Consider the following 21,949-nt stretch of genomic DNA (forward strand, 5'->3'; position numbering starts at 1 on the left):
CGCAACTCCTCCATATTAGTAGCATTGCTGGCCTGTATCCAGCCTAGTGATGCTTGATCCAGCTTGTGTGCCCACTCTGCATGAGAATCTTTCTCAGGTTTGCGCAAGCCCCGGAATTTGCGCCGGTACGCCTCTGGGGTAATAGCATACCTCTCCAAGATCGCCCTCTTTACTTTAGGATAATCTTTGCTGTCCTCTCGGGGTACAGCACGGTAGGCTTCAGCTGCCCTACCCGATAACTTGCCTGCCAGCAGCGGCACCCATACTGCGGGTTCCAAATCGTGCAAATCGCACAGCCGCTCAAAATCCTGTAAATACCCATCAATTTCGTCCTTTTCTTCACAAAACGCTTTAAATGCGTGATGTGGGACTTTGGGCTTTACCTGTCCGTATATGGAGGCAGTAACAGACTCTGCCCTAGGCGGTGTTGCTGGTGGGTTGGTTGCCATCAGATAATCCTGTACATCCGATACCATCACGGTCAATATTTCCAACGGTACTGGTTGCGGCAGAAACGCCAACCTGGTTCGTAGCTCTTTCTGGAATGGGGTCTCTTCCATGGCTGGTGGAGGTGTAGCGCTGCGGGCTCCATCTCCCTCCATCAGTTCTGCGATCAGCACAGCCTTAGATTTGTTGCTGGCTATCTTACCCCTGGCTTCCAGTAGCTCTTTTAAAGTCTGTCGTTTCAGTATGGTATAATCAATCTCCATACGAATTGCCCTTGCTTTCCTTGTTCGGTAGTTCCAGTTTACACGAACGCTGCTTTTCGGCTGTAAGGTTCGGATCCCGTCGCTTGCCACCAATTGTAACGGAATGCAGTATAATAAGGCACGATATCCGTTGGTATCTTCAGGAAATCCACAGTCAGAGTAGAAAGCAAGGCAATATCCCCAATCCTCCCAATAACCGGACGAAACACAGTTTGGGAGTCAACTAACTCGGTTTATTCACAAGCAGCATATTTATACAGTTCCCCATGCAAGGGGTTTCCATACAGTAATTCCAGGGGATTTCTCCCAACATGCATTGTGACTTTCCCAACAGGCATTGCTGCACGAGAAGGATACTCCCACTAAAATGGACGATTAAGTGGATTATCCCCTCGTGCAGCAAAACCGACAATTGACTTTAAAATACATAATTCACACAATATTCGGTACTTTGGAATAACCGAACGTTCGGTAGATAGCTGGGGTCGGAGCGCACACTTTGTGAGAATACCGCTCTGATCCCAGCTGAATTGACCGAACGCCGCACAGAATACATTTAAACATGGAAGTTGGTCTAAAAGTACCGAATAAGTACGGGACACATAATGTACCGAACGCGGAAACCTCGAACGCTCTGGAAGTCCAGCGGTGTTCGGATCATTGAGTAACCGTTTTCAGTTCCAGGCTCTCGACGACCGAACACCGCTGCAGAGACAAAGGATCCAAGATGGCCGACCGCCGCATGGTCGGTAGTCGAACGACGGCCACCTAGGAGAGCCCTTAATTACCGATTGCAACAATGTTGCAATCGGTTAATTGGTGCCACACGACTTGTGAATGTGTGGTCAACCTGGGGAGCCCGTATTCGTACGGCGAACGGCCAGGATAGCCGTGTTTCGTCGTACGAATGCTTGTATGCTGGCAGCTACGGCTGTCAGCATGCGAACGGCCATAGCACAACACATATACATTTAACGGAACACATTATACATTCAGCCTACGGACAACCTATACTGCATATAGCTCAGAAGTGGCTAGGTTTGCCACACCCCTCATTATAGGGAAACGGGACCGGCAGGGAAAATAACCTCATTATAGGGAAACGGGACCGGCAGGGAAAATATCCCCTCATTATAGGGAAACGGGACCGGACGGGAAAATAACCTCATTATAGGGAAACGGGACCGGCAGGGAAAATATCCCCTCATTATAGGGAAACGGGACCGGCAGGGAAAATAACCTCATTATAGGGAAACGGGACCGGCAGGGAAAATAACCTCATTATAGGGAAATGGGACCGGCAGGGAAAATAACCCCTCATTATAGGGAAACGGGACCGGCAGGGAAAATAACCCCTCATTATAGGGAAACGGGACCGGCAGGGAAAATAACCCCTCATTATAGGGAAACGGGACCGGCAGGGAAAATGACCTCATTATAGGGAAACGGGACCGGCAGGGAAAATGACCTCATTATAGGGAAACGGGACCGGCAGGGAAAATAACCCCTCATTATAGGGAAACGGGACCGGCAGGGAAAATGACCTCATTATAGGGAAACGGGACCGGCAGGGAAAATGACCTCATTATAGGGAAACGGGACCGGCAGGGAAAATGACCTCATTATAGGGAAACGGGACCGGCAGGGAAAATAACCTCATTATAGGGAAACGGGATTGGCAGGAAAATAACCCCTCATTACTAGGGAAACAGGACGGCCAGAACATAACCCCTCATTACTAAGGTACAGGCAGGGAAAATAGCGTGTCATTACTAGGGAAACGGGACAGTCAGGAAAATAACCCCTCATTACTAGGGGAACAGGACCAGCAGGGAAAATAACCCCTCATTTCAAGGGATACAGGACCTTAATGGAAAATGACCCCTCATTTCTAGGGATAAGGGACAGGTAGATAAAGGAATCCTTCATTTTTAGGGATACAAGACCTGCAGATAAACTAACCCCTTACAACAAAAAAAAAAAAGTACTGGTTACACCCTCATTAAAGGATTGGTAACAAAAGCATATATTGCATGTATGTATATGTGTATGTATGTATATGTGTATGTATGTATATGTGTATGTATGTATATGTGTATGTATGTATATGTGTATGTATGTATATGTATATGTGTATGTATGTATATGTGTATGTATGTATATGTATATGTGTATGTATGTATATGTATATGTGTATGTATGTGTATATGTATGTGTGTGTATATGTGTATGTATGTGTATATGTGTATGTATATATGTGTATGTATGTGTATATGTGTATGTATATGTGTATGTATATGTGTGTGTATGTGTATGTATATGTATGTGTGTGTATTATGTGTATGTATGTGTATGTGTGTGTATGTGTATGTATGTATGTGTGTATGTGTATATATGTGTATGTGTGTGTATATATATGTATATGTGTATATATATGTATATGTGTATATATATATATATATATATATACATATACACTCGAGTATAAGCCGACCCGAATATAAGCCTAGGCCCCTAATTTTCCCCCAAAAAACTGGGAAAACTTATTGACTCGAGTATAAGACTAGGGTGGGAAATGCAGCAGCTACTGGTAAATTTCTAAATAAAATTAGATCCTAAAAAAATTATATTAATTGAATATTTATTTACAGTGTGTGTATAATGAATGCAGTGTGTGTGTGAGTGCAGAGTGTGTGAGTGCAGTGTGTGATGCAGAGTGTATGAGTGCAGTGTGTGTGTGTGTGTGTGTGTGTGCAGTGTGTATGAGTGCAGTGTGTGTGTGATGCAGAGTGTATGAATGCAGTGTGTATGAGTGCAGTGTGTGTGTATGATTGCAGTGCGTGTGAGTGTAGTGTGTGTGTGTGCAAAGTGTATGAGTGCAGTGTGTGTGTGTGAGTGCAGAGTGTATGAGTGCAGTGTGTGTGTGTGATGCAGAGCCTTGGTGGGGGGTGGGCATTTTTATTATTTTTTAATTATTATAATTGTAATTTTTCTGTTATATTAATTTTTTATTATTTTTTTAATATTATTTTATTATTTGTAATATTTTATTTTATTATTTTTTTTTTCGTCCCCCCTCCCTGGTGGTCCTAGGAGCTGCAATAGTAAAATCCACGATCTCCGCTGGTACAGTAGGTAATCCACAGTCAGCGCTGCAAAGTGAGGCAATGTCCCAAATCCCCCAGTAACCGGACGAAACACAGTTCTGGGAGTCAACTGAGGTCTTTATTCACAGCTTCCAGTATTTATGCAAAATCCCATGCAAGGGGTTTCCTTACTGACATAGCAGGGGTAATACAGTAAGGGACTACATGGGGGACTTAACATTTGGAGCATTTCTCCGATCAGGCACTGCTGCACGAGAGGGACACTCCCACTGAAATACACCGTTAAGTGGATTATCCCTCCGTGCAGCAGAACCGGCAATTCACATGAAAATCTATAACTTCTCTAATATTCACTTTATTTGCACGAACGAACGTTCGGTAGATAGCTGGGGTCTGAGTGCACATTTCGTGAGAGTATCGCTCAGATCCCAGCTAAAACAACCGAACGCCGCACAAAATACACTTTATTACTAAAATCGTCTGAAAGTACCGAACACCGATGGGGAACCACAATAGGGGAAGACCGGAGCTCCCGAACGGCCTGGAAGTACAGCAGTGTTCGTGCCGTCGAGTAGCCGTTTTCAGTTCCAGGCACTCGACGACAAAACACCGCTGGCGAGACAAAGGATCCAAGATGGCCGACCGCCGCGTGGTCGGTAGTCGAACGACGGCCACCCAGGAAAGCACTTAGCTACCGATTGCAACAATGTTGCAATCTGTTAATTGGTGCCACACTACCCTCAGTGTGTGGGCTTGGGTTCGGTACTTAATTTGTTTCACGAACAGCCGGTAAAGTTGCTGTTCGTGAAACAACCATGTAAATGCTAGCGGCTTTCGGCTGCCAGCATACGAATGCTATAGGAATACAGGTAATCATACGGTTCAATACAGAATGCAAATTACATTTAAACACAATATGGCAGCAGTGTGTAGGACAACCTTTAGAGACACAGTTCTATAGTCTGAAGTGGCTAGGTTTTGCCACCTATATATATATATATATATATACACACACACACACACACACACACACACACGTCACAATCATTAGTACGCTGTGACCTTGGCAGTGACAGACCCTTAAACAGGTCACAATCATTAGTATGCTGTGACGTTGGCAGTGACAGACCCTTAAACATGTCACTATCATTAGTACGCTGTGACCATGGCAGTGACAGACCCTTAAACATGTCACTATCATTAGTACGCTGTGACCTTGGCAGTGACAGACCCGAGGGGTCCCCTGGTAGGTCTGCTCTGGGTGAGTAACATATTCAAATTTCACCCAGATCAGACCAGGGGTTCGGGAGTTATAGGTATTTAAAGATTTGACCGACTGCAGGGACACAGTAGCCGAAAACGGCTCCATAGATTCTGGCCCTGTAGTCGGTCTACTTCACTGCATGGAAAGTGCCGAACAGCTCAGCCATCCGACCCCAATCCTTGGTTCGGATGAATCCCCTAGACTGGGGAATGCAAACTACCGAACGGCGGGCCGTTCGGCAGTTTGGATCATACGCTTTGGTGATCCTGGAGGTCTGAGCGGTGTCTGGGTAGTCGAGCGTCCGATTTTAGTTCCAGACGCTCGACGACCAAACACCGCTGTTCGGCAGTTAAGATGGCCGCCGCCACGTGGAGATTAGGCGAACGGCGGCCACCCACGGACCCAATAACGGTATGTGCACATTTATTCTTCCTTAACATGCTGGTACAATATACAAGATGCATGGACATATAGGGTTAGGGACAAATAACAATGTAAATACGAGTTTCTGGTGGCTGCTTCTGCCACAACGTTGGCAGTGACAGACCCTTAAACATGTCACTATCATTAGTACGCTGTGACCATGGCAGTGACAGACCCTTTCCTATGGACGCTTGCGTGCTCTCACTGTGATTTTCACAGTGAGAATCACGCAAGCGCCTCTAGCGGCTGTCAGTGAGACAGCCACTAGAGGAAATAGGGGAAGGCTTAACTAATTGATAAACATAGCAGTTTCTCTGAAACTGCTATGTTTATAAAAAAATTAGTTAACCCTAGCTGGACCTGGCACCCAGACCACTTCATTAAGCTGAAGTGGTCTGGGTGCCTAGAGTGGTCCTTTAAACACGTCACAATCATGAGTACGCTGTGACCTTGGCAGTGACAGACCCTTAAACAGGTCACAATCATTAGTACGCTGTGACCTTGGCAGTGACAGACCCTTAAACACGTCACTATCATTAGTACGCTGTGACCTTGGCAGTGACAGACCCTTAAACATGTCACTATCATTAGTACGCTGTGACCTTGGCAGTGACAGACCCTTAAACATGTCACAATCATTAGTACGTTACAGGAGCTGGGATTGTTTCTGTAAACCCACAGGGTTCAATTTCATCGAGTGATAGGTATTCGTTTTAATGAACTACCAGAATATCTCCTCTGAAAAATACAAATCTTTAACTGTTTTTCCAAATGAGCAAATTTTATGCCTACAATAAAAGGCACAAAATGACAACACCAGATGTAGTAAAGATAACATTTGGTGCACACAGGAACCGGTTCTTCCAGTAAATAAATACCACGAGCGCTCAGCATCAAATCCCAAATCAAGATAATCGCTCATCAGCAAAGATAGCTGACAGCAAGATGGCACACAGGGCAGATGCACAAGTCGTCTTTAAAACCTTTAACGCTGCAATAAAATGAGCAGCAAAGATGTATGGGCGCATCCCTAGCAGACAGAGAGGGGAAGTGGTACCTGCTCACATATATTGAAACAAACCCTGCAGGACATACGCAGGCCGGTGCCAGTAACAAACCCTGCAGGACATACGCAGGCCGGTGCCAGTAACAAACCCTGCAGGACGTACCCAGGCCAGTGCCACTAACAAGCCCTGCAGGACGTACGCAGGCCGGTGCCAGTAACAAACCATGCAGGACATACGCAGGCCGGTGCCAGTAACAAACCCTGCAGGACGTACCCAGGCCAGTGCCACTAACAAGCCCTGCAGGACGTACGCAGGCCGGTGCCAGTAACAAACCCTGCAGGACGCACCCAGGCCAGTGCCAGTAACAAACCCTGCAGGACATACGCAGGCCGGTGCCAGTAACAAACCCTGCAGGACGTACCCAGGCCAGTGCCACTAACAAGCCCTGCAGGACGTACGCAGGCCGGTGCCAGTAACAAACCATGCAGGACATACGCAGGCCGGTGCCAGTAACAAACCCTGCAGGACGTACCCAGGCCAGTGCCACTAACAAGCCCTGCAGGACGTACGCAGGCCGGTGCCAGTAACAAACCCTGCAGGACGCACCCAGGCCAGTGCCAGTAACAAACCCTGCAGGACGTACGCAGGCCGGTGCCAGTAACAAACCCTGCAGGACATACGCAGGCCGGTGCCAGTAACAAACCCTGCAGGACGTACCCAGGCCAGTGACGGTAACAAACCTCGCAGAACGTACCCAGGCCAGTACCAGTAACAAACCATGCAGGATGTACCCAGGCCAGTGACGGTAACAAACCCTGCCAGTGTTTTGAGAAAACCCTGCAGAATGGACCCAGGACAGTACCAGTAACAAACCATGCAGGACGTACCCAGGCCAGTGCCAGTAACAAACCCTGCAGATTGTACCCAGGCCGGTGCCGGTAACAAACCATGCAGAACATACGCAGGCCGGTGCCGGTAACAAACCCTGCAGGACGCACCCAGGCCAGTGCCCGTAACAAACCCTGCAGAACGTACGCAGGCCAGTACCAGTAACAAACCATGCAGGATGTACCCAGGCCAGTGACGGTAACAAACCCTGCCAGTGTTTTGAGAAAACCCTGCAGAATGGACCCAGGACAGTACCAGTAACAAACCATGCAGGACGTACCCAGGCCAGTGCCAGTAACAAACCCTGCAGATTGTACCCAGGCCGGTGCCGGTAACAAACCATGCAGAACATACGCAGGCCGGTGCCGGTTACAAACCCTGCAGGACGCACCCAGGCCAGTGCCCGTAACAAACCCTGCAGAACGTACGCAGGCCAGTGACGGTAACAAACCTCGCAGAACGTACCCAGGCCAGTACCAGTAACAAACCATGCAGGATGTACCCAGGCCAGTGACGGTAACAAACCCTGCCAGTGTTTTGAGAAAACCCTGCAGAATGGACCCAGGCCAGTACCAGTAACAAACCATGCAGGATGTACCCAGGCCAGTGACGGTAACAAACCCTGCCAGTGTTTTGAGAAAACCCTGCAGAATGGACCCAGGACAGTACCAGTAACAAACCATGCAGGATGTACCCAGGCCAGTGACGGTAACAAACCCTGCCAGTGTTTTGAGAAAACCCTGCAGAATGGACCCAGGCCAGTACCAGTAACAAACCATGCAGGACGTACCCAGGCCAGTGCCAGTAACAAACCCTGCAGGACATAGCCAGGCCAGTTCTGGTAACAAACCCCGCACAATGTACCCAGGCCAGTGCCGGGAGAAAACTTGCAGAATGTAAAAGGCCAGTGCCTAATTTGCTATCCTTAAATATGGAAAGCCAACGTCAGGATATCAAATTTGGGGGGCTATCTACTAAAGAGCTGAAACCCCATTTCTAAATTTTACACTTTCAGCCACTTCTAAGATAAGTCCCTAATTTGCAATCCCTACGATAACGAATGAATGTGAAATAATTACTTTCAGTTTGTAAAGATGCTTTTGAATTGCATGTGTCCGTTTGCAGGCTTGGTATCAGCCGGGTTATTAAAAACTCGATGCCCTTCTGAATCATCCATTTTATAAATATTTTATGACAGCTCTTCTGTTCTGGCAGCGAACAGGTTAATGACCTTGCGTTGGCATCTCTCCTCCTGGTAATGTGAATCAATAGTGAGCGACATGTGGGCAGACAAAATGCCATGCTGCCCACACAAACCATGCCAGCATCAAATTAAAACTCTAGATATTAAATTAATGAGGGAAATCTAAAATATTAATATATTCTAATTGAATGTTCTCCAACAAATTATCCAGGCGAATTCTGAGAGATACAGAACTTTCCTCCTGCAGTAATAAGATTCAGGGGGACGATCGTCCACAGAAATGGGGTTGTGAATATGTGTGTGTGTGGGGGGGCTTCATGCTTAGGTGCAGAACGTGGGGGGGGGGGAGAGGGGTACATATAGCAGTAGAGAATGTGTGAGGTTACTAAAAGTGGGGGCTCACATGGAGATATACTGAATATATGAGGGTGCTACATGAAATGTGTGAGGGGGCAACATGGAGATTTACAGAATATGTGAGGGGGCTATGTTGTGATATGCACAATGTGTGAGGGGGCTACGTGGTGATATACAGAATGTGGGAGGGGGCTACGTGGTGATATACAGAATGTGGGAGGGGGCTACGTGGAGATATACAGAATGTGTGAGGGGGCTACGTGGTGATATACAGAATGTGTGAGGGGGCTACGTGGTGATATACAGAATGTGTGAGGGGGCTATGTGGTGATATACAGAATGTGTGAAGGGGCTACGTGGTGATATACAGAATGTGAGAGGGGGCTACGTGGAGATATACAGAATGTGTGAGGGGGCTACGTGGTGATATACAGAATGTGTGAGGGGGCTACGTGGTGATATACAGAATGTGTGAGGGGGCTACGTGGTGATATACAGAATGTGTGAGGGGGCTACGTGGTGATATACATAATGTGTGAGGGGGCTACGTGGTGATATACAGAATGTGTGAAGGGGCTACGTGGTGATATACAGAATGTGTGAAGGGGCTACGTGGTGATATACAGAATGTGTGAAGGGGCTACGTGGTGATATACAGAATGTGTGAGGGGGCTACGTGGTGATATACAGAATGTGTGAAGGGGCTACGTGGTGATATACTGAATGTGTGAAGGGGCTACGTGGTGATATACAGAATGTGTGAGGAGGCTACATGGAGATATACTGAATGTGTGAGGTGGCTACATGGAGATATACTGAATGTGTGAGGGGGCTAGGTGGAGATTTACTGAATGTGTGAGGGGGCTAGGTGGAGATTTACTGAATGTGTGAGGGGGCTAGGTGGAGATTTACTGAATGTGTGAGGGGCTACATGGAGGAATACTGAATGTGGGAGGGGGCTACATGGAGATATACTGAATGTTTGAGGGGGCTACGTGGAGATATACTGAATGTGTGAGGGGGCAACGTGGAGATATACAGAATGTGGGAGGGGGCTACATGGAGATATAATGAATGTTTGAGGGGGCTACGTGGAGATATACAGAATGTGGGAGGGGGCTACGTGGTGATATACAGAATGTGTGAAGGGGCTACGTGGTGATATACAGAATGTGTGAGGGGGCTACGTGGTGATATACAGAATGTGTGAGGGGGCTACGTGGAGATATACAGAATGTGGGAGGGGGCTACATGGAGATATAATGAATGTTTGAGGGGGCTACGTGGTGATATACAGAATGTGTGAAGGGGCTACGTGGTGATATACAGAATGTGTGAGGGGGCTACGTGGTGATATACAGAATGTGTGAGGGGGCTACGTGGTGTTATACTGAATGTTTGAGGGGGCTATGTGGAGATATACTGAATGTGTGAGGGGGCTACGTGGAGATATACAGAATGTGTGAGGGGGCTACAGAGGTCGCCTCTAAACAATAAAAAGAGAAATCCCATTGAATTAAAGATCATTTTTTTTCTATTTTCTGTGATTTAATTAGAGAAATCGCGCCGGTCAGCTGAGATATAAAACTCTGACATGTTCTCGCTGTTTGTGCTGTTAGTAAGGATAGAATCCAGTCTCCCCGCAGGCTGGATTAAATACCATATGTATAATTACTGGAAAGGGCCTGCGATTCTTGAATGCTGTCTTTATGCTGTGACTGCAATTTACATTGTGTGCTCTCCAGGCTAGATTAGAGACGCCGGCACAGCCCAGCAGAGACGCGTCTCCCTCCAAACCAGGAACACAGAGCGAGAGGAATAGTAATTCAAGGAATCACAGGGGATGCTACGCTATTCGACTCCGAAGGAAGCTCTATCTGAGAGAAAACTGGCACCGGCCCACAAACACATACCGAACCAGCACAGAGCTTTCTGACAAACGCTGAGCCCAATTCATGTCTGTTTGTCATTCCATCCATCCATCGCTGCGGAGGCCTGTTCTGTAACCCATACTAGAGTATTACTTATCCTTATCAGTGTTAATGGTGCACAGGTAGCCGGCACCCAAAGTTTCAATGGTGCTCACTGGCTCAGAAAGTAGTGATTGGTAATAACAGAAAGGAGTGATTGGTGATAATTGCGGGCGGTGAAAGAGTTAATCCTGTTTAACGCACAGCAACCTCTCTTTTCTGCCTATAAAACTGTGTATCTATATAATGTGTGCAGAGCTGTATCTATCCACTGAGTGCAGAGCTGTATCTATATACTGCGTGCAGAGCTGTATTTATCTATTGAGTGCAGAGCTGTATCTATATAATGCGTGCAGAGCTGTATCTATCAACTGAGTGCAGAGCTGTATCTATCAACTGAGTGCAGAGATGTATCTATATAATGCGTGCAGAGCTGTATCTATATAATGCGTGCAGAGCTGTATCTATATAATGCGTGCAGAGCTGTATCTATCAACTGAGTGCAGAGTTGTATATATATATAATGCGTGCAGAACTGTATCGATCAACTGAGTGCAGAGCTGTATCTACATAATGCGTGCAGAGCTGTATCTATATAATGCGTGCAGAACTGTATCTATCAACTGCGTGGAGAGCTGTATCTATATACTGCGTGCAGAGCTGTATCTATCCACTGCGTGCAGAGTGGTATTTATCCACTGAGTGCAAAGCGGTATCTATCCACTGAGTGCAAAGCGGTATCTATCCACTGAGTGCAAAGCGGTATCTATCCACTGAGTGCAGAGCGGTATCTATCCACTGAGTGCAGAGCGGTATCTATCCACTGAGTGCAGAGCGGTATCTATCCACTGAGTGCAGAGCGGTATCTATCCACTGAGTGCAGAGCGGTATCTATCCACTGAGTGCAGAGCGGTATCTATCCACTGAGTGCAGAGCGGTATCTATCCACTGAGTGCAGAGCGGTATCTATCCATTGAGTGCAGAGCTGTATCTATCCACTGAGTGCAGAGCTGTATCTATCCACTGAGTGCAGAGCGGTATCTATCCACTGAGTGCAGAGCTGTATCTATCCACTGAGTGCAGAGCTGTATCTATCCACTGAGTGCAGAGCGGTATCTATCCACCGAGTGCAGAGCGGTATCTATCCACTGAGTGCAGAGCGGTATCTATCCACTGAGTGCAGAGCGGTATCTATCCACTGAGTGCAGAGCGGTATCTATCCACTGAGTGCAGAGCTGTATCTATCCCCTGAGTGCAGAGCTGTATCTATCCCCTGAGTGCAGAGCGGTATCTATCCACTGAGTGCAGAGCTGTATCTATCCCCTGAGTGCTGAGCGGTATCTATCCACTGAGTGCAGAGCTGTATCTATCCACTGAGTGCAGAGCTGTATCTATCCACTGAGTGCAGAGCTGTATCTATCCACTGAGTGCAGAGCTGTATCTATCCACTGAGTGCAGAGCTGTATTTATCCACTGAGTGCAGAGCTGTATCTATCCCCTGAGTGCTGAGCGGTATCTATCCACTGAGTGCAGAGCGGTATCTATCCACTGAGTGCAGAGCGGTATCTATCCACTGAGTGCAGAGCTGTATCTATCCCCTGAGAGCAGAGCTGTATCTATCCACTGAGTGCAGAGCTGTATCTATCCACTGAGTGCAGAGCGGTATCTATCCACTGAGTGCAGAGCGGTATCTATCCACTGAGTGCAGAGCGGTATCTATCCACTGAGTGCAGAGCGGTATCTATCCACTGAGTGCAGAGCGGTATCTATCCACTGAGTGCAGAGCTGTATCTATCCACTGAGTGCAGAGCTGTATCTATCCACTGAGTGCAGAGCTGTATCTATCCACTGAGTGCAGAGCGGTATCTATCCACTGAGTGCAGAGCGGTATCTATCCACTGAGTGCAGAGCGGTATCTATCCACTGAGTGCAGAGCTGTATCTATCCCCTGAGTGCTGAGCGGTATCTATCCCCTGAGTGCTGAGCGGTATCTATCCCCTGAGTGCTGAGCGGTATCTATCCACTGAGTGCTGAGCGGTATCTATCCACTGAGTGCAGAGCTGTATCTATCCACTGAGTGCAGAGCTGTATCTATCCACTGAGTGCAGAGCTGTATCTATCCACTGAGTGCAGAGCGGTATCTATCCACTGAGTGCAGAGCTGTATCTATCCCCTGAGTGCAGAGCGGTATCTATCCCCTGAGTGCAGAGCGGTATCTATCCCCTGAGTGCTGAGCGGTATCTATCCACTGAGTGCAGAGCGGTATCTATCCACTGAGTGCAGAGCTGTATCTATCCACTGAGTGCAGAGCTGTATCTATCCACTGAGTGCAGAGCTGTATCTATCCACTGAGTGCAGAGCTGTATCTATCCACTGAGTGCAGAGCTGTATCTATCCACTGAGTGCAGAGCTGTATCTATCCACTGAGTGCAGAGCTGTATCTATCCACTGAGTGCAGAGCTGTATCTATCCACTGAGTGCTGAGCGGTATCTATCCACTGAGTGCATATATATCTATTACGTGCAGATCAATGTGTATCAACTAAGTGCAGAGCTGTATCTCTAGTATACGCAGTGTATAAACTGAGTGCAGAGCTGTATCTCCATTATTCGCAGAGCAATGTGTATAAACTGAGTGCAGAGCTGTATTTATTAATTCGGTGCAGTGCAGTTTACAGCTATAACCGTATGCAGAGCGATGTGGGAGAAAGCATTCAGATACAGAGAAAAGCAAAGCTGTATTTAGCTGCTATAGCAGGGCAAGACCATGCAAAGCAGTGTGTGTAGACAACATGTGGAGCAGTGTACTGTGACTAGCGGAGCAGTAGTTCTGGAATGCACACCTTGTATGTGTTAGGTTTGTTAGGATACACAGGTTGGGTATCTTGTCCCTGTAGGAGGTGAAGGTGGACTAATCTCACTAGAGGGCACAGTACTACACCCTGAGCTATGTATCGACAGAGAGAATATAATAGCCAGGATCACATAATAGCATCATATGCAGACCCAAGAAATTGTGTAGGAGAGTGCGTGTCGGTATCTGCTATATATCCTATAGGAGAGTGATTGTCGGTATCTGCTATATATCCTATAGGGGAGTGCGTGTCGGTATCTTCTATATATCATTATTTTACTAGTATTTTATGATATCGAGCAGCCACCCGCCAGAATTCAATGTACCTCCAGCTGTAAACCTGCCAGACTGTCTCTCACATTAACTCCGTCCTCCCCACACATCTGTGCTCCCAGAATAGCGTGCTTTATAGTCTGTCTACTCACCCGCACCAGGTGCAGAGGAAAGGGCCCCCTTGAATTTTCTGGGACATTAACCGGAGGAATTACCCAATCTCTCTTCTGTCTCCTCAGCCCATTAGTACTGCGGTGCTGTTGCCAGGGTAACAAAGTGCGCGTTTGGTCCTGCGGTAACTCTGAAGGATGGTTCGGTTTAATTCTCTGCTGTGAAGAGAAGGAAAAAATTATTTTATATACAGTGAGTGTTTCTCAATGCAATATAAAATGTGTTACAGAGATAACGAAAGGAACTAGTTGGCGTAATAGGAGGAGTCACCTGCATGTGTCTGAAGTTAAGCCTATCCTCTTACATTTCATGTGTTGGATACAAATGTTATTTATGGCCAAATATGTTCTAACCTGCCAAAAGCACTTCCTCGCGCAGTGGAAACCCTTACTAGAGTGCTAAACGTGGAGCAGTTACCATGGAAACCAACAGATGCTCATGCGGATAGCTCCACTTCAGTCAGTTTATGCAGAGCCCCTGCCAACCCCCTGCTGTGATTTTTTAAAAGTGGACAGACAGATATCACATCTATGAAACATTAAATTAAAACGAAGCTTCAGGGAGGAATCTGATCAAAGAATTCTAGATTTTGATGGCAGATAAAAGCCAGTCGGTATTTACAGCACAGGCTGCATTCTAGATTCACACTCAGCAGCATCTCTCCAAAGCTCTTCCTCTGTAATAATGCTACCACCCCTGCAAGGATGCTACTCCATGCATCTCCAACACCACCTGGTAAGAGTCCAGTTTAATTTAATCATGGCGATAATGCAAAAACACAGCATTAAATAACAAAGGATAGTGCACTTGTCTCTGAATTTCTCTCATTTGCTGCAAATCGCCTGGATAATGGCTAGATTTGTTTAAATGGGAGTAATGTGCGTATCACTTAAATCTCTGCCTGGGAAGACAACAATGGACCTTTGTGGCAAAGTAACAATCAGTGGAGCAGTTCTTCCGAAGCTTGCAGAGTAATTTCAGTAATGTTTTTGCATGAATGAAGCTACCCTAGGCTGTGAATGCTTGGTTGCAGTATAAAAGCTATGGCATACACACACACGGTACACAATCAGGCAAGCATTGAGCACATAGTAATACAAAGCTGAATGAGATGGTGACAATGAATTATTTGCACTGAAATCTATGCTGTCACTATGAGAGCTGTGACAGTAGTCACCATCACTGGGAGCATTAAAAGGACTCTTCACGTAGGTCCTTGGATGACACTCATGTCTAAGTCACCCTGTGCCCATTATACGTGCTGAGTGTGTTTTATTGTAATGTCATTTGTTAAACGTCATGTGTGCTTTTCTCTCCTGCTGGTGTAATTGGTGGATTTGGCTGTGAAGCTCTTTCAGTTCCACCTGTTGGTTGCAACAATTAAAGGACCACTCTAGGCACCCAGACCACTTCAGCTTAATGAAGTGGTCTGGGTGCCAGGTCCAGCTAGGGTTAACCCATTTTTTTTTTAAAACATAGCAGTTTCAGAGAAACTGCTATGTTTATAAATGGGTTAAGCCTTCCCCCAAATCCTCTAGTGGCTGTCTCACTGACAGCCGCTAGAGGCGCTTGCGTGATTCTCACTGTGAAAATCCCAGTGAGAGCACGCAAGCGTCCATAGGAAAGCATTGTAAATGCTTTCCTATGCGAACGGCTGAATGCGCGCGCAGCTCTTGCCGCGCGTGCGCATTCAGCCGACGGGGCGTAACGGAGGAGGATCGAAGGCAGAGAGCTCCCCGCCCAGCGCTGGAAAAAGGTAAGTTTTACCCCTTTACCCCTTTTCCCCTTTCCAGAGCCAGGGGAGGGGGACCCTGAGGGTGGGGGCACCCTCAGGGCACTATAGTGCCAGGAAAACGAGTATGTTTTCCTGGCACTATAGTGGTCCTTTAAGTGCACTACCAGAATAGCAAGAATAACTAATTTGCATACTCAGGTAGATTTGCATATTACAGTTTCTGCAGGCAGGAGACATATTTCTTGTTATTCTTTGTCTTTCCCCACCCTTTATATATTATTGTATTGTGTTATATGAGTGCCTGTATGATTCCTCATATGATTTGGTTATATGCGTTCGATTCAGTGTGTCGCCATAAGTTTAATGTAATGTGGATAGGGGCTAGTCCGGAGTGTAAATAAAGTATTATGTGTTAATTCCATTGGAAATTGTGTGCCCCTATTGGTTTTGTTCAGGGAACCCAGTAGCAGAGTCTTCAGACCTGCACTAGCCCCTGGTCCAAGAGACATATGAAGAAAGAGCTAGGCCTGACATCCACAAGTGCATTTGTAAAAGACATAGATGAAAGCACTTGAAGAGGGGTCAATACCTGCTTGGGAGACAGGGCACAGGCAGAGGGGTCAATTTGTACCTGGAAGAAACAAAATGGGCAGACCGGTCAATTCCTGGCTGATAGACAGAGCATGGACAGAGGGATTGACACCTTCCCAGAGAGAAGCAGGATGACTCGATACCTGTCTGGGAGATGCAGGAAAGGCAGACGGGTCGATGCCTGTCTGGGAGATGCAGGAAAGGCAGACGGGTCGATACCTGCCTGGGATGACGAGTGCCTCCGGAGTCCAGCCTAGCTGGGGTAGCTGTAGCTGCTGGCTTGACCCCATTCTCTGTAACGGTCTTCGCTGGTAAACCTACATCCTCGTTAGCGCACCGTCACAAGCACAGTGCTTAGTTTTCTTCTTGTTCCATAATATACTTATTGAGGATTTATAATTTCCTTAGAATATTCTTTGACATATTTCCAGTGAGGTCCATAAATATTTGCACAGCAACACATCTTGTAATGACTCTCTCTGCTACAATAGTTCGTGATAAAACTTTGGGGGTGATATATCAGTAAATACCAGCACTATTTACACTGTATTTGTTTAGTTGCGTTTCTGGTTTCTGCCCTTATAACTGTACAGCCAGTTTAAAGATGTCGGAATGAGTTAATATGGGAGAACAATCAGGAGAGTAACTACTACTTTTTAAATTCGCTATTATTACCGTACATATAAAGTGCTGCGATGGCAGTCGTTTGTAGAGGAATAAAGTTAGCTGAAATTGCTACACTGTATGACTATTTTTATATGTTGTCTGTGACAGATCTTTCTCCGGTAATTAGATCACTTCTCCATTTTGACGCAAGAGCTGCCTGTTTTTTGTGGTTCTAACCGTTTTATAGGTATAAAGATTGGTTGTTCTGGTTTGCTCATCTAATCAACGAAAGGCAGGCTTATCCACTAGACCCTGAAAAGTTTAGGCAAAAATAGTGGATTTGAAATCCATTCTCCCGTTCTGTTAGAATCACAGCTATGAAGCGTTCTATCCAGAAATCTATAGCTGATCCTGCATACATACATCATTACAGCTGCCATTTTGCAGATTCCGGACATACAGCCTATTATACTTGCCATCCCGAGTACGTATTTCATTTCTGAATGTACATACCGTTCTAGAACATCATGGCTGCTCATTGTGAATATACCTTTTGCCTAGATTGAGGGAGTAGTATGGCATACACTGTTTTTTGATCAGGGGCACCAGCTGTGGGATTTGTATTGCATAGCCCTTGCTGCACAGTTAAAGGTCTATAGACATTGAAACAACTTTAGCATAAGGAAATAGTTTTGATGTATAGATTGTGCCCCTGCAGTCCTCACTGCTCAATTCTTCGCCATTTAACTAAGTTAAATCACTTTGTTAATACAGCCCCGGTCACACCTCCCCTGGCTGGGACTCACACAGCCTAAACACTTCCTGTAAAGTGAGATCTAATGTTTAAACTTCTTTTATAGCACAGTCTGTTTAATTTAGAATTTCTTCTCTCCTGCTCTGTTAACAGTTTGCACCAAATACACCAAAATACACCAAAAATGCTTCATTAAGCTAAAGTTGTTTTGATGTCTATAGAGTCCCTTTAAGCAAGCGCACATGGCATCTGCAGGAAAGGAATCTTTATGGCTTAGGGCCACAGGACAAGAACTTAGTGAGTGGTTCCAAAGAAGATGGAGTCTTGGGTAGTACAGAATTAAGCTCTACTCCTCATACTGGGATTCACCCTACCTCAGTCTAGCTGTGTCTACGAGATCCATACTTTGGATCTGAATACCAGTAGCGATTAACTGAAGAGCTTTCTAGAACATTCTCTATTGTGCATGGTGCACGGGTTAACAGAAGGAGACGTCCATCCTTTGAAAAGACGGAACTGTCAATAACAAACAAAAAAGCAGACACACAATTGTATTTTCCATTGTACCGAGCATATAATTTGGTGCTTATTTATAAAATCATTTCAGCCTGGCGGGCAGGTTTTTTTTGTTGTCTGCATAGTGTATTGGGGTTTGAATAGACACAAAATAAACTATTAATGGCAGCGATTTATTGAAAAGAAGTTCCTGCGACAGCGGTCTTGTATTTGGGACCAAAAACATCCATACGATTAATCAATTATCAAAAATATCACTTTAGTCAACATGTTTTACACTCATGTATGGGAGATTAGTTCATTTACTTAACACCCCAAGGATTTATTTTATTTGATTCATTTTGGAAAAACAATGTTTGTCTGACTGGCTTTCATTTTTTATTTCATATGATTTTAAACAATTTCCTGCTCTCGTAAAATAAAATAAAAAAGAAAGCAGAGCATGTTGTGTTGTTGTCCTAAGTAATTCGATGTTGGAAAATAGTTTCCTTCCTTATATTTATTTAAGTACATAATGCCTTTGAATTACATATCACCTATAGTGATACATGCAAACAATTGGTTTAGACAATATACCCCTTTTTTTCCTTTTTGGATGAATGAGCTGCTATATGATTACCATGAATCAGGTTTCTACATGTTTAAATCCTAAATATTCTCTTTTATATGTTTTTATATGTTTTTGTTCCCTAAACAGATTTATCAATGTTCTCATTGGTTGTATAAAGATGTTTATTGTCATTTTACATAAAAAGGGACTTTATACCAAAAAGTACTAACGCTTTCAAGCTAATTGTTTGAAACCCCATGCACACCAGTCAGCACTGGGATTAGATGTTAATAAAAGACTTTGGGTAGAAGGACTTTGACATGATTTGAAGTACAGATCTGTGTATATAAGATGGAGGATAGGCGTTTGACGAAGTGCCAAGGGAGGGGCGAAACGCGTCACGGACCCAGAACCAGTTAGTGAATTACAGACGGTCGGCAGTAACAGCCAGGACGAGAGATCTGAAGGACTTTTACATTGTGTAATTGTATGGGACTTTTCTTTCGGTTTCCAGAGGCTGGTGAGCAGACCAAGAATTTTATTCAGCATTTTTTTTGTTTTTAATTGTTACAAATAAAGAATACTTACCTGTTATCCGGATTACAAGTTTCTTTCCCACGGATCCTACGCACTCTAGAGGCTGATCCTCCCTGAGTGCTATAGCCACGAGTGGTGCTTTTACCACTCCAATTTTGTGAGTGTGATACTTTGAGGGCCTTTCTGTTTTATATATATGTTTTATTATGCTGCACTAGGAGCCCTCACTTGTTTTTGTCTCCTTTATAGGTGTCAAAGTGATTACTGTTTCCAAGTATATTTACAGATTGTATTTGTTTGATCACAAATCACTGTCTTGCACTAGGTATTAATACACCTTATATGCACCTTAATTAATACCACAGAGGCATATTAACTCTCTATAAGAGGTCCACAGTGAATGCTATTTTTCTTTGTTGCGCACCATCACTACTGTAAGTTGCATAGGGGCCTTATAGACCACTTTGGGGCTTATTCACTGTGAGGGACCGCCTGGCACCCCGGCTGGGTACCTCCGTCAATCGCTGCTTCCTAGCACTTACGAGCACCATAAGCACTGCACTGTAACACCATAACCACCGTAAACCCCACAAACCGCCCAGCTTGGTTGGGGATCTCGCCGTCCTCCACCCACCCTGGACCCAAGACCAGGACCCAGCTTCCAGTGGGTGAACCTCTCTTACTCCAGAGAGCATAGCAGGAACAGCTCTTATAAGAGCTAGTGATTATACTCAGGGGAGTATTGTGATAAAGCAATCCCCAGAGTAAATATAGCTCTCCAATCCCCCAAACATGAGCCAAGACTTCATGAAGGGGTAAAACGAATCTCACTTTAATGGGAGCCACAACTGGCCTTTTATGCAAGTCCCCATGCAAGGGGTACTTGGACATGGACCTTGTGGAGAACTACAGTATGAAGTCACAGACCAATGACAACAGTGTTTAAATGCATGACACTCCCATATACAAACATGCAATCCCTCCCCTCTGCCTGGGAGATACTGTATTGACTCAATTATCTCCACGCAGAAAAACAACATATTTTTTAAAACTTATAGAAACTATATAAAAGTTATATCCCCGGATAGCCGCGATCTGGGTGAACAACATATCCAAAAATCACTTGGATGGGTTCGGGATTTCCATGGAAGTCTTATTTTAACCGACCGCACACAAAATTACTGTTTCAGGAAATCAGGCCGTGTGGTCGGTCTACTTCGGGGATTCGAAGTAGAATATAAAATACCGAACATATAGGTTAGGGAGTAGGCTCAGTTTATGCCTCTCATTCTGGAGTTTATTCCCACCGAACGCCGTTCGATTCCCATTCGAATAGCCGAACATCAGTGGAAGGTATGTGTTTAGCAGTGTTCGTGCAGTCAAGTGTCCGATTTGAGTTCCATACACTCGACGACCAAACACCGCTCATTGTGCTCATGGCTTAATATGGCCGCCGCCATGTGTTCGAATGCCAGCCGGCCGCTTTTGAATGTGCGGGAGTTCGATGTGCCGCTTTGAGAGTTCGAAGTGGTACTAAGTAAATAACGTTACAAGTCCAAAAGGCACAAACAGTGTCTCCTCCAGGAGCTCGTGGCAAACTCATGTAAAAAGGGGAGTTTGTTACATTCACTAAACACTAAATTGGACTGAATCTACAATGAAATGGCAAAATACAAGGTAACCTAGCCAAGCATCTGGTATTTTAGTCTAAATGTTGTAGTTCAATTGTCAGTACTGCATAGAGGGAATTAGCTCTGTCTACGGAGGGTCTCGTCCATAGACCTCAATGTTGCACCCAGGCGCATACAACAGTGACGTCAGAGCTGAAGAGGACTTGATGGCCTGCATGGCCCAAATCCAGATAAGTAACTCTCACCTTTACCTGCCCACTGCAGCCACCGGAGCCCCAGTGGCGATGTCACTGTTGAGGGTCTATGAAAATTCAAACAGGTCCACAGCTGGTGACAGTGCCTCTTTAAATTGGTTTATACCATTTCTTTTTTTTTTTTATTTCAGACAGTACCTGCCGATAATTTTCTGCTGCCGTTCATGTAGTTCGGACCATGGTACTTAAGTCATCATTAATATTTTCCGTTATCAAAAACAAAAACATAAAGACAATACAATACAAACACATAGATGGTGACAAAGGTCCTCAGTAATGTTCCCATAGTAATAATTAGAGTAACTAGCTGATTATCTTAACATTTATTCTTACTTTTCTTTTTTTTTTTCCCTAATTTCTTTATCAAATTAGAATACGCACAACTTATTTAGCCATTTATCTATATCCATCTTTTTTTTTTTCAGGTTTATATTTAAGCCTTCTTCCATTTTTAGCTGAAAGGTTAACTGATTTTTTATGGTTTATACCATTTCTACTGTGTCCCAGAGGGATGTGATCTGTCTTATATGATTAGCTACCTGGAAAT

At 45.2% G+C, this 21,949-nt stretch overlaps 1 protein-coding gene across 2 annotated transcripts in view; it reads right to left on the bottom strand.

Moving 5' to 3' along the window:
• CDH4 (cadherin 4) overlaps positions 1 to 21,949 on the bottom strand; it is a 415,426-nt gene that overhangs the window by 90,788 nt on the left and 302,689 nt on the right. The window contains exon 4 of one of the 2 annotated variants that reach the window (XM_063459612.1): positions 14,210 to 14,383. In XM_063459612.1, the coding sequence (XP_063315682.1) occupies positions 14,210 to 14,383 (174 nt within the window). Of the gene's footprint in view, positions 1 to 14,209; positions 14,387 to 21,949 lie in introns of both variants that reach the window. The other variant, XM_063459611.1, reaches the window with a different exon arrangement.

The sequence above is a fragment of the Pelobates fuscus genome, chromosome 6 (assembly GCF_036172605.1).
Source record: "Pelobates fuscus isolate aPelFus1 chromosome 6, aPelFus1.pri, whole genome shotgun sequence".
NCBI lineage: Eukaryota > Metazoa > Chordata > Amphibia > Anura > Pelobatidae > Pelobates > Pelobates fuscus.